Here is a 13,045-nt window from a genome sequence, read left to right as displayed (position 1 = left end):
GGACGTTTCTTTTTTTGCTGAGTTTAGTTAACCAAGTAGCTACCCGGACTAACTATTTAGCAGTCTTATGGCTTGTGGGTAGAAGCTGTTCAGGGTCCTGTTCGTTCCAGACTTGGTGCATCAGTACCGCTTGCCATGCGGTAGCAAAGAGAACAGTGTATGACTGGGGTGGCTGGAGTCTTTGACAATTTTTAGGATCTTCCTCTGACACTGCTTGGTATAGAGGTCCTGAATCCAGGGAGTTTGGCCCCAGTGGTGTACTGGGCCGTACGCACTACCCTTGCAGTCAGATGCCAAGCAGCTGCTGTACAAAGTGGTGATGCAGCCAGTCAAGATGCTCTTAATGGTGCAGCTGTATATCTTTTTGAGGATCTTAGGGCCCATGCAAAATGTTTTCAGCCTCCTGAGGGGGAAGAGGCGTTGTAGTGTCCTCTTCATGACTGTGTTGGCATGTGTGGAACATGATAATTCCTTAGCGATGTGGACACAGAGGAACTTGAAGCTCTCGACCTGCTCCACTACGCCCCCATCGAAATGAATGGGGGCATGCTTGGCCCTCCGTTTCCGTAGTTCACGATCAGCTCCTTTGTCTTGCTGACTTGAGAGGTTCTTGTCCTGGCACCATACTGCCAGCCCCCGACCTCCTCCCTATAGGCTGTCTCATCGTCGTCAGTGATCAGGCCTACCCCCGTCGTGTCATAGGCAAACTTAATAATGGTGTTGGAGTCGTGCGCGGCCATGCATTCGTGGATGAACAGGGAGTACAGGAGGTGACTAAGCACGCACCCCTGAGGGGCCCCTGTGTTGAGGGTCAGTGTGGTGGATGTGTTGTTGCCTACCCTCACCACCTGGGGGCGTCGTGTCAGGAGTCCAGGATCCAGTTACAGAGGGAGGCATTCAGTCCCAGTGTCCTTAGCTTAGTGCAGGGGTGTCAAACTCATTCCATGGAGGGCCTAGTGTCTGCAGGTTTTTGGTTTTTCCTTTCAATAAAGCCCTAGACAACCAGGTGTGGGGAGTTCCTAACTAATTAGTGATGTTAATTCATCAATCAAGTACAAGGGAGGAGCGAAAACCCGCAGACACTCGGCCCTCCGTGGAATGAGTTTGACACCTGTGGCTTAGTGGTTTAGCTTGGCACTATGGTATTGAACGCTGAGCTGTATGCGAATTTGAGTGAGTCCAGGGGGTCTGGGATGATGGTGTGGCTGTGACCTCCAGGTTTGTTAGTAACTCTCACTCAGATGTCAATAACATGGCATAAGCCATGGCAAAATAGGTAGAATTGTAGGAAATTAGCTGTAAAACTGAAAAGAAAATACCTGCGCCATGGAAAATTAGTAGAATTGCATGACATTTATTTATTAAAATATAAAAAGTTTATTTCCACCCATGGAGAAATACCTAGAATTGCAAGAAATTAACTTGAAAATGTGCATTTCTCTTTGTCAAGAGGGGGGACACTAAAAGGGCCCCCAAAAGGCTAGAGCCGGCCCTGTGTGTCTGTGTGTGTAGTGGGTTGGGAAATGGTTGTGCACAGTGTAAGTAAGTGTGTAGCTGAGGTGAAGAGGGGGATCTTCATTGATCCCTTAATTTCCAGCCTGAGGGGAAACGAGAGAGGGGGGAGAAAGAGTGAGAAACTGTGTGAGGGAAATGGAAGAGAGAGTTAGAGAGAGCGAGCAATAGAAAGAAACAGAGGGGGTGAAGGTGGACGTGTTTAAGGGTTGTGTTTGTACCTGTGTGTTTATGCTCCTAAGCTCTGTCTGTTACGAGGCAGGTTAGAGGGATATTTTTGGGAAGGCGAGATGCGTGAGATAATAGGATGGAGAATAGAAAGGGAGTAGTGAGGGATGGGGGGAAGGGGAGAGATGAAAGAAAAAGAGACATCGTAAATTTTGTCAAGACAGACAAATAAAACTCTTTCATTCCCCTCTTGTTTTTGATGAATGTGAGTCGCTCTTTGTTTTGGGAAATGCACCCCCTTCCACATCTTTCAGTTGTACCCCTCACCCAAACCAACCCAGTCAAAACCATAACGTTCAAAAACAACCTCACTCCCCAAACACCCCTCCCTAAATGACCAATAACATTCATCTCAGTACAAAAGCTCATATTTGATTATCTTCCATCTCCAACATGATGTAGGACAGTATTCACACAAGAAAATAAATACAACATCTTGTTCAATAAATATCACAGATATAATCTAATCCTAAACTCTATACATACACACTGTTGGACATTACTGTACAGGTCCCAGACCTGCTGTAAAGACACACGGCAGTTGATAGAAAACCCCACCATGCCAAGGTTACGGGTTTTTGTGTTGCATTTGGCTGAAACAAGCGGAGGGAAAGGCTGAGATGCCCATTCCAAAGCTAAAAGTGTCAACAACTCACTGTAAAAACAGTTGGCCAATTCACAAATTACTGGTACGCCTGGAAATGGGTCTGTACTGTGTGTGTCCGGTGGGTGTCTATGCAGTGTTTACTGTAAGTGTCTGCAGATTTCTGATTACTCAGCAACCCCCACCGCCCAGACTCCAACTGTCAGCCCCTGACTCAGACACCCCCTTTCTCTCTTTCTCCCACTCACTCTCTTTCTACCCTCTCTCCATCCTGCCATTTCTCCTTCCTCTTCTTCCCTTAGTCTCTCTCCATTCATAACTCTCTCTTCCTCCCTAGGCAAAGATGAATGTCTAGTGATTCACTGCTGTTCTGAATCAGCTCTCAGTCAATGACATGACTGTCTATCTGCTTGATCACCACCTTTATGTCCAGTATGTGAGGCGTTACATCCAGTAAATAAGTTCCAATGGCAGATCAATGACCTGCTATGTCATGATGTCATGTCATTGGTGACAGTGCTGATATTGTCCGCAGACTGAGAGACAGACAATTGATTATTTTCCATCCCCGGATGTGCCAATGTGTGCTCAGGCTGATGACAGGCCAGAAAGCCACTTTTCCGTGGTTCAGCACTAGGTAGGTATTCCAACACTGTCTGTGTGAAAATGTGTGTGTTTGTGCCCACTCTCAGGTTCTATGTGTGGGTATGTCTCTGTGTGTGTTCTCTCAGTTTCTCAGACTGTGTGTGTGTGTGTGTGTGTGTGTGTGTGTGTGTGTGTGTGTGTGTGTGTGTGTGTGTGTGTGTGTGTGTGTGTGTGTGTGTGTGCGAGAGAGAGAGACAGTGTGTGTCCTCCCTCCTCTTTCAGTCTGTCAGACTCGGAGTCTCTTCTTGAGGCGGTTGAAGTCCTTGGCGGAGCGCCACAGCCAGCTCTGCAGTTCCCTCAGTACCCAGAATCCCTCAACCTTCCTGGAGAAGTCGTTCAGCGCCGGCTGCACCGACAGCAGAGAGGAGGAGGACAGAAGAGGTGGCAGGGGAGGGGGCGGCAGCAAGGGGGGACCCCTCCTCAATGACAGGGGAACTGGTTCTGACAACAGGGTGTGTCCCTCCCCCGGCCCTGTGCCAAACGGGTAGAAGAGGGAGAGGGGGGAGTGGAGAGTGGGGGAGAATAAGGAGCGAGGGGATCGGCGCTGGGGTTGGAAGGATGAAGAGGAGGAGAGGAGTGATGCAGATTCTCGGATGATGTATTGTTCCTCCTCTGTCGCCCTGTTTTCGGCTCTGTCCTTATTTTGGGGGTGATAGTTGAAGTTGTAGCTGTAGTGGTTGTTGTGATTGTAGTTGTTGTTGTTGTTATTGTTGTTTAGGAGTTGTTGTTGGGGGAAGGTTTGTCTGTCTGAAAAGGACAGAGTGACTCTGGCGTCAGAGTTCAGTGGACCTTGCTTAACTGTTCTCTCTCCTTCCTCTGAAACACTCAACAGCCTTCTCCCCCTTCTGTCCTTCCCTCCCTTTCTCTCCAACTCTTCCTCCTCTTCCCTGTCTTCACTGGCCCCCTCCCAATCTTCTGCCTCTCTCCTCCTCCCTTTCCTCCCGCGCTCCCCTCTCTCCTCCTGCCTCGACCCCACGCTCCGAACCACAGCCCTAGTTACCTCCGCTCTCCTACTCTCCCTCCCCCTCCCTCTATCTTTCTCTCTCTCCCTCTTTCTCTCTGTCATTTCTCTCCTGGTGCTCTCCTCCTTTTCTCCTCTCACTGTCCCTCTGGTGGTCCCTGCACCCCTCTGATCACCAAGAGGATGCCTTTTTGGCCCCACCTCCGCCCCCACCCCTCCCTTATAGAGACCCTGACTCATCAGTGGAGATGGTCTGCGTCCCATCGCCTCTCTGTCGCCCCCTGTGTCTCTCTGCAGGTACTGCGTCTCAATCCCAGCAGGAGGCAGAGCATACCCCTGAGTGTTCATGAGGCTTGATATAGACCCCAGCAGACTGTCCAGGCCTGTAGAGAAGTGCAGCAGGGAGCTCTGGAGGTAGGGACAGAGGGTGGAGCGGGCCAGCTCCCTCACCGCTCCCAGCAGGACAGAGTAAGCCCTATGGTTCTGGGTCAGCCTGGCACGGTTCTCCAATCCCCGCCACAGCTCCAGACGGGTGGCGGCGCTGGGCAGGGACAGGGTCGTGCTGTTGGGCCGTGGAGGGGAGAAGTCTGGATCACTGAACGGAGGGCCCAGGTAGGATAGCTAAGGGAGGGAAGAGAGGAGGAGATGGAGGAAGAGCAGAGTATGGAAAGAGGGAGTGGGAGGGAAAGAAGGAATATTTAATCCAACATGTGCAATCAGACATGGATTAACTATGCTCAGACACAAGCCTGGGTGCCAGTCTGTTTCTGTGTTAGCAAACTCCCCATAGCAAAGACCAAAGGGTTGGCTGGAGCAGAAACAGAATGGAACCAGGCTTCTGAAATATGTGGTGAATTCAAACACTTGTGGAAAGAAACATTGACATGCTCCAACATAAGTGCTTCAACACAGCATCTATATAACAGTACAGGTCTCACATAGGTGTCCTTTATCTCTCTCAGCTGATGCTCCAGGTACTTGGTCAGCTCATACGTCCTCTCAATCGAAGTTCTCTCATTAGACAGGCTGAGGTGGGGCTCTGGGACCTGGACCGATGCTACGGCTGCAGACAATAGCAGTGTGAGCTGGATGTGACGGACTGGGGGAGAAACCAATCAAAGGAAAGATCAGTATTTGTTGAAGATTAAAACCACACAAGGCTGTTTATTTCTTTGTCTCTATGGTGATGGTTTTGTTTGAATATATTGGCAAATCTAAGTAATCTAACTGGCAATAAAACCTTTCGGGTTTCAATCCAATTTTAGAGGTTCTGGCTGTCAAATGTTTTCTTTGGTCTCAAATAAAATGTCACTCAAAGCTTCAAAGTCAGACGAATGGTCTCACTGTTCAATCCACTCTTCACACACGTTAACACTCCCACCCCCCCCCCCCCCACACACACACACACACACACACACCACACACACACACACACACACACACACACACACACACACACACACACACAGCAGAGATATCTAGCTTACTTTATTGTCATCATGTTTATTTGTGTATGTTTGTTTTGAATGCATGACTTTGTCTCTTATTTGCCTTAGTTTTCTTGTGTTTATGTTGTATAAGTGTTTATGTTGGTATGTGAGTGCTTGTAAATTTGTGTACATATACGTGCCTGATTTTGTTGTGTGTATTTGAAATGCTGTACATCGGTGTGGATACATTGGTGTGCATGTGTGTGTTTAAGGTTAAGTGTGTGTGCCTGTTTACATGAGTGCATACATACGTTGTGTGTGTGTGTTAAATTGGAAGTAACCCTTTTAAGGCCCGCTCTTCCAGCTTCACACAGGGAAAATGGTGGCCAAATGATCTATGTCAATGGTAGAGAGCTCAGTGCCTATCCACTTCCCTGTCCCATAGGGCCAATGAGAGACACAGAACACACAGAGAATCCTTTTCCCCTGTCTGTCTGTCCCCCAGGACTCAGCTGTCATAACTTCCCAAATGCTCTCCTTTTATGCATCCTTTAATCTCTCTCTCTCCCCCTTTCTCCATCTTGTTGCCACACACACACATCTGTTATCTCTCTCCTATTCTCTTCTGCCCTTTGCTTTCCAAGAACCGTTTCATCCTCCCTATACTCTCTCTTTTCCCTTCCTCCAACACGCTTGCATTCATGGTCCCGGTCTCTCTCGGTCTTCCAGGCTGACAGGCAGACAGGGCAAGGGTCTGTGCAATTATGAGTTTGAAACATGTTGCTGTTCACCAGGTGTGAAATATGTTCTGTACAGCATGTGACCATCTCTCTGTTCCCCCATCCATCCATCCATCCCCTTCTTTCTCTCTTTCAACTCCTCTTCCACTTATTCTCTCCTGTCTTTCTTACTCCTGCAACATCCCTCTGTGTTTCTCATTTCCTCTCTTCCTTTCAGTCCCTCCATCTATTTGTAGAATGTTTTCAGGTTGATTGTTTTCGCCATTTCCTCTCCTTCTCCTTTACCCCCTCTCTTTCTTCTCGTCTTTAGAAGTCTTCCGTTTTTCGCCCCCAGGCCAAAATAACAGCAGCTTATTAACCCTGATTAGTGCTCGCTCTCTCTCTCTATCACTCCCTCATTCTTCCCTCCATCGGTTTGCCCCCGGGGAGTGAAAGACTTAAGTGGAGCTCTTGAACAACTCACAAACATTTATGCAGACACCTTGTTCTGCTCAGAACTAAGCAAACATGTCAGGACTTTTTCCACTATAGGACTCATTTCTCAACGTCATCCCTTTCAACATATTACTCCTTAACACACCTCAACACCTTTCATCTGAATCAGTTTAACAGTTACAGCAAAACATGTCAACTCCTTTCAATCACAAAAGCCCAATGCTCGACACACCTTAATATTTAGAACAGATCGCAACAGCTCAACAACTCTCCCTTGGAACATCGAAGAATACTGTAGAGAAAGATAGCTAATCTAGGTAACTTCCTAACACACACCTGGAACACTTCACATTGCATGTGTTTTAATGCAGAACACAACGCAGTCTGGCAGAATGCCGTTTTGATGCACAAGCGTCTTCTGTAGAATGAGACAGTTTTACTGTGGACGGTAAATGTTACGATAACGTAAAGCCCAAACCCTCGATCTTCTGAGCAGGGAGCAGGGAGCAGTACCTGGCCCTAAGAACAAACTCCACAGGCCAGGTTGAAGCCAGAACATTCTCACAGGCATGATCACATTACAACAGAGATTCCCCGTGACCTGTGTGTGTGTGCCTGCATGTGTGTGTGTGCCTGCATATGTGTGTGTGTGTGTGTGTGTGCGCATGCCTATACACACTGTTCTCCATTCTCTAAACCATGTTTGATTATCTATGTCAATCTATGGTTTGATTGCAGATGTAAATGTCAAACTTTGCACAATCTTATGGCTGCCAGCTGTAGGACAACGTTTATGGTGCTTGATTTGAGGTTAAGAGTCTGTGGTCAGTCAAGTTTGAACATTGGGGTTAGGGTTCAAAGTTTAATGTCAGGGCACAGGCTGGTCTCAGGGCTGAGGTACAGATCCTACAGACTACAGAAGACTTGCTATCAGCTATTGTCATGTCCAAAATGATTGGCACCCTTGATAAAGATTAGCAAAAAAAGACTGTGTAAAATAAATAATATAAATACAGAGCTATATTGTATACGAAGTGTTTTTTTATTTAATACTAATAGAGTTGCTCAGAGACTATTTTATTTAACTAATAAAACAAATCTAAAAAAGATAAGGTTGTAAATGAAGCCTGTTTTCAGTACTCCAGCAGCCTCACCTTGCGAGGATATTGACAATGAGCCTTTTCTAAAATGTTTTATGAGTTGGAGAACATATTGGGAGGGATCTTAGACCATTTCTCCATACAGAATTTTTACAGATCCTTGATATCCTTCATCTGCGCTTATGGACTGCCGTCTTCAATTCAAACCACCGGTTTTCAAAGGGGTTCAAGTCTGGAGACTGTTGATTTTGTGGTCAGTTAACCATTTATTTGTGTATTTTGATGTGTGTTTGGGGTTATTGTCTTGATGAAAGCTCCCCTTGCGTCCAAGTTTCCGCCTCCTAGCTGAGGGAGCCAGGATTTGGGCTAAAATGTCCTGGTACTTCATAAAGTTGATGCCGTTGACTTTAACAAGGGCCCCAGGACCAGTGGAAGCAAAATAGTCCCATAACATCAACAATCCACCACCATATTTTACAGTGGGTATGAGCTACTATTCTGTATATGCTTCTGTTTTTCAACGACAAACCCACCACTGGTGTGCGTGGCCAAAGAACTCTATTTTCATGTCATCTGACCATAACCCTGCTCGGAGTTTGCTAAACGGCATTGGCACTTGGATTGGAAGCGGTGCTATATTCCACATTATAAACTGGGTGGTTCGAGCCCAGAATGCTGATTGGCTGAAAGCCGTGGTATATGAGACTGTATACCATGGGTATGACAAAACATTTATTTTTACTGTTCTAATTACATTGGTAACCAGTTTATAATAGCAATGGGGCACCTCAGGGATTTGTGGTATTTGGCCAATATACCACGGCTAAGGGATGTATCCAGGCACTCCGCGTTGCGTCGTGCATAAGAACAGGCCTTAGCCGTGGTATATTGGCCATATACCACACCCCCTCGGGCCTTATTTCGATTTAGTTCTATTCTATCCAGATTTAGTCCCGGAGGGAAATGATATTCCACCATAAAGTAAGGCGGCTTTGTGCACACTCACTGGTACCCTGGCTGGACAGTACCATGCGTATAGGCCGCAGGGAGGGGGTGGCAGGGTCAGGGTTGATGTTGTGTGCCTGTGTACAGTTAGAGCACAGATTTATGTACTCAATCAAACGTGCATTCCTTCACTAACTCAACACACACACACACACATGCGCATACATGCACACACACGCACATATGCACACACACACACAAGGACCAACGTGCCAATCTTTCGAAACACACTTACATGTGCTTGAGCATATGCACACACACACACACTCACACTCTCTCCATCTCTTCTCCCTAGAGATATCTTCTTGGAGTTCATATTGAAATTCAAATTGATCTACTTGGCATGGAATGGACCCTGGATTGCCAAAGAACATCAATGACAGAAAACCAAAGGGGAGATAGAGAGGCATAAAACATACAATACAATTGTATGATTACAACAAAACCCTCTCTGTGCTACTTCCAACAAACTCAACGTTCACTCTTTTTATTTGAGCAAATTCTCTCTCTGATTGAATTATCTTCCTCTCCCCGTTTGTTTATTCCCTCTCCTTCCCAGAGAAATCTGTCTTTAATTCTTTCTTACTTTCTGTTGATTTTATTACACACTTCGTCCTCTCAGTTTTCCATCCACCGCTAATGATCAATATTAGCTCTCTCCATATCCCTTTCTTTCTCTCCTTCGATGTTCACTTTTTGGTCTCTCTCTTTCTTCCCTTCTCTAATTAGCACATCTCATCCCCTTCATCTACTATACCTCTTTCCATTCTTCCTTCTTTTTTCAGACATTCAGACGTAGGTTTCTAATTTACCTTCCCCTGCTCTGCCTAACTCCCTATCCAAACCCCAAGGTTACGCCTAAAAAAAGAAATCTGCAACAACAAAAATACAAGAGCCTTCCATTCAATGTATCCGGTCTGTCTGCTTTAGAAAACAATTGAGAAGGAGAGAGGGAGAGAAAGGGGGGAAGGGGCAAAAGTGAGAGACAGACAGACATAAAGAGAGGGATGTAGAGGGAAACACAGAGGAGGAGAAGGAGTAAAGGACTTGGATGAGAGAGAATAAGGGAATGGCAGAGAGAGAGAGAGAGAGCGAGAGATGAAGTAAAGGGCCATGTTAATTTGGGAAAAATGTAAACAGCATGTGTAACTGTTCAAAGCGTGACAAACTCATTTCATTCCTCCTCTCCCTCTCTCGCTAACTCCTGTCAATAGGGAATCTGTGCCGTATTAATCCTGCACCACCACTTTCTCCGTCTCTTACTCAATCCCTCTTTCCCTCACTCTTTTAACCTCAATGTCTCTCTCACACACAAAGAGTCAAGGATGGGGCTGAGCAAAGGATGTGAATGGCCCATCGCTTTTTCTTTCATCCCTTTCCCTTTACTTTCTCCTGTATTCTTCTGTCTCTCTGCTCTAGATCCAAGTGTGGGTTTGAACCCTTCAACAGAGTGGATGTGCTCTGCTTTCCACACGGACACAAACACTTATCTAAAACACTCCGACACTAATTCAGCCTCACAGCCATAACATGCCGGTGTGTGTCTCAGAGAGAGAGCGAGAGCGAGAGCGAGAGCGAGAGAGAGGTCAAAGGCAACATGGTCTGTCTGTTTGAACTTGGTTTATATTCTTTATATGCTCAAATCTGGGAAACTTGGTCATATCAAGTGGTTTAGTTATATAACTAATATTGGATCATTTGTATGGGGAGGTTGTTGTTTTAACCTTATTGCTTTATTGAAGACCACCTGAAAGCGTGGGAGAGAGGAGGAAAAAAAGAGTGGGAGAGAGAGAGGCAGGGAGAGAGAGAGAGGCAGGGAGAGAGAGCGAGGCAGGGAGAGAGAGCGAGGCAGGGAGAGAGAGCGAGAGGCACGAGAGAGGAGGGAAAAAAGGCAGGGAGAGAGAGCGAGGCAAGGAGAGAGAGCGAGGCAGGGAGAGAGAGCGAGGCAGGGAGAGAAAGAGGCAGGGAGAGAGAGAGACAGGGAGAGAGAGAGACAGGGAGAGGGAGAGAGGCAGGGAGAGAGAGCGAGGCAGGGAGAGAGAGCGAGGCAGGGAGAGAGAGCGAGAGGCACGAGAGAGGAGGGAAAAAAGGCAGGGAGAGAGAGCGAGGCAAGGAGAGAGAGCGAGGCAGGGAGAGAGAGCGAGGCAGGGAGAGAGAGAGACAGGGAGAGAGAGAGACAGGGAGAGGGAGAGAGGCAGGGAGAGAGAGAGAGGCAGGGAGAGAGAGAGAGAGGCAGGGAGAGAGAGAGAGAGGCAGGGAGAGAGAGAGAGAGGCAGGGAGAGAGAGAGAGAGGCAGGGAGAGAGAGAGAGAGGCAGGGAGAGAGAGAGAGAGGCAGGGAGAGAGAGAGAGAGGCAGGGAGAGAGAGAGAGAGGCAGGGAGAGAGAGAGAGAGGCAGGGAGAGAGAGAGAGGCAGGGAGAGAGAGAGGAAATCTTCGGCCTATTATTATTTTGTTTTAGAGGTTATGAACTCAGCAAAAAAAGAAATGTCCCTTTTTCAGGACCCTGTCTTTCAAAGATAATTCGTAAAAATCCAAATAACTTCACAGATCTTCATTGTAAAGGGTTTAAACACCGTTTCCCATGCTTGTTCAATGAACCATAAACAATTAATGAACATGCACCTGTGGAACAGTCGTTTAAGACACTAACAGCTTACAGAGGGTAGGCAATTAAGGTCACAGTTATGAAAACTTAGTACACTGAAGAGGCCTTTCTACTGACTGAAAAACAGCAAAAGAAAGATGCCCAGAGTCCCTGCTCATCTGCGTGACTGTCATTTGGCATGCTGCAAGGAGGCATGAGGACTGCAGATGTGGCCAGGACAATAAATTGCCATGTCTGTACTGTGAGACACCAATGACAGCACTACAGGGAGACAGGATGGACAACTGATCGTCCTCTCAGTGGCAGACCACGTGTAACACCTGCACAAGATCGGTACATACGAACATCACACCTGCGGGACAGGTACAGGATGGTAACAACAACTGCCGAGTTACACCAGGAACGCACAATCCCTCCATCAGTGCTCAGACTGTCCGCAATAGGCTGAGAGAGGCTGGACTGAGGGCTTGTAGGCCTGTTGTAAGGCAACAACGTCGCCTATGGGCACAAACCCACCGTCGCTGGACCAGACAGGACTGGTAAAAAGTGCTCTTCACTGACGAGTCGCGGTTTTGTCTCACTAGGGGTGATGGTTGGATTCATGTTTATCGTCGAAGGAATGAGTGTTACACCGACGAGGCCTGTACTCTGGAGCGGGATCGATTTGGAGGTGGAGGGTCCGTCATGGTCTGGGGCGGTGTGTCACAGCATCATCGGACTGAGCTTGTTGTCATTGCAGGCTATCTCAACGCTGTGCATTACAGGGCAGACATCCTCCTCCCTCGTGGTATCCTTCCTGCAGGCTCATCCTGACATGACCCTCCAGCATGACAATGCCACCAGCCATACTGCTCGTTCTGTGCGTGATTTCCTGCAAGACAGGAATGTCAGTGTTCTGCCATGGCCAGCGAATAGCCCGGCTCTCAATCCCATTGAGCACGTCTGGGACCTGTTGGATCGAAGGGTGAGGGCTAGGGCCATTCCCCCCAGAAATGTCCGGGAACTTGCAGGTGCCTTGGTGGGAGAGTGGGGTAACATCTCACAGCAAGAACTGGCAAATCTGGTGCAGTCCATGAGGAGGAGATGCACTGCAGTACTTAATGCAGCTGGTGGCCACACCAGATACTGACTGTTACTTTTGATTTTGACCCCCCCGCCTTTGTTCAGGGACACATTATTCCATTTCTGTTAGTCACATGTCTGTGGAACTTGTTCAGTTTGCCTCAGTTGTTGAATCTTGTTATGTTCATACAAATATTTACACATGTTAAGTTTGCTGAAAATTAACGCAGTTGACAGTGAGAAGACGTTTCTTTTTTTGCTGAGTTTAGCATCATTTTGTCACACAATGTTTAACCTCTTTTACCCCCCATTCACAGACATGGAACAGCAGCCGCATAGGCTGTCCCAGGGGGCAGGTGTATGTGTGTTCTCACACCCTGACTAACGTGAACAATGTACTTTCTCATATCAGTGCCAGCTAACTAGACAAGGACTTTTGCTCCATCTTGCACCTCTCAACCGAAGCCATTTTTTACAATGAAGGAAACTTCCCATTCACACACACACACACACACACACACACACACACACACACGCTAATTTAAAAAACATGTCATTTCCAAGCTTGTGAAAACTTACATTCAGATTAAATTGCCTCCTCACTGAAAAATGCCTTTTTAAATAGAACAGGGAAATTCTCAAAGGGATTTTTGTTATGTTATAATATTTGATCTCAGTATTTATTCATATTTTGAGTATCAATATATATGATATCTGC

General features: G+C 47.0%; 1 protein-coding gene across 1 annotated transcript; it reads right to left on the bottom strand.

The window, feature by feature from the left end:
* Positions 1–1,254: 1,254 nt before the first annotated feature.
* On the bottom strand, positions 1,255–8,976 carry clcf1 (cardiotrophin-like cytokine factor 1). The gene is made up of 5 exons (XM_055927942.1): positions 8,932–8,976; positions 8,662–8,737; positions 4,889–5,049; positions 4,092–4,571; positions 1,255–3,950 (listed from the first exon to the last, which is right to left on the bottom strand). The coding sequence occupies exons 1-5, from the start codon at positions 8,974–8,976 to the stop codon at positions 3,216–3,218; spliced, it is 1,497 nt and encodes a 498-aa protein (XP_055783917.1). The 3' UTR covers positions 1,255–3,215.
* Positions 8,977–13,045: the final 4,069 nt, after the last annotated feature.

This window comes from Salvelinus fontinalis, chromosome 6, assembly GCF_029448725.1.
Source record: "Salvelinus fontinalis isolate EN_2023a chromosome 6, ASM2944872v1, whole genome shotgun sequence".
NCBI lineage: Eukaryota > Metazoa > Chordata > Actinopteri > Salmoniformes > Salmonidae > Salvelinus > Salvelinus fontinalis.
Note: the sequence above shows the minus strand (reverse complement) of the source record. Positions and strands in the feature narration are given on the sequence as shown.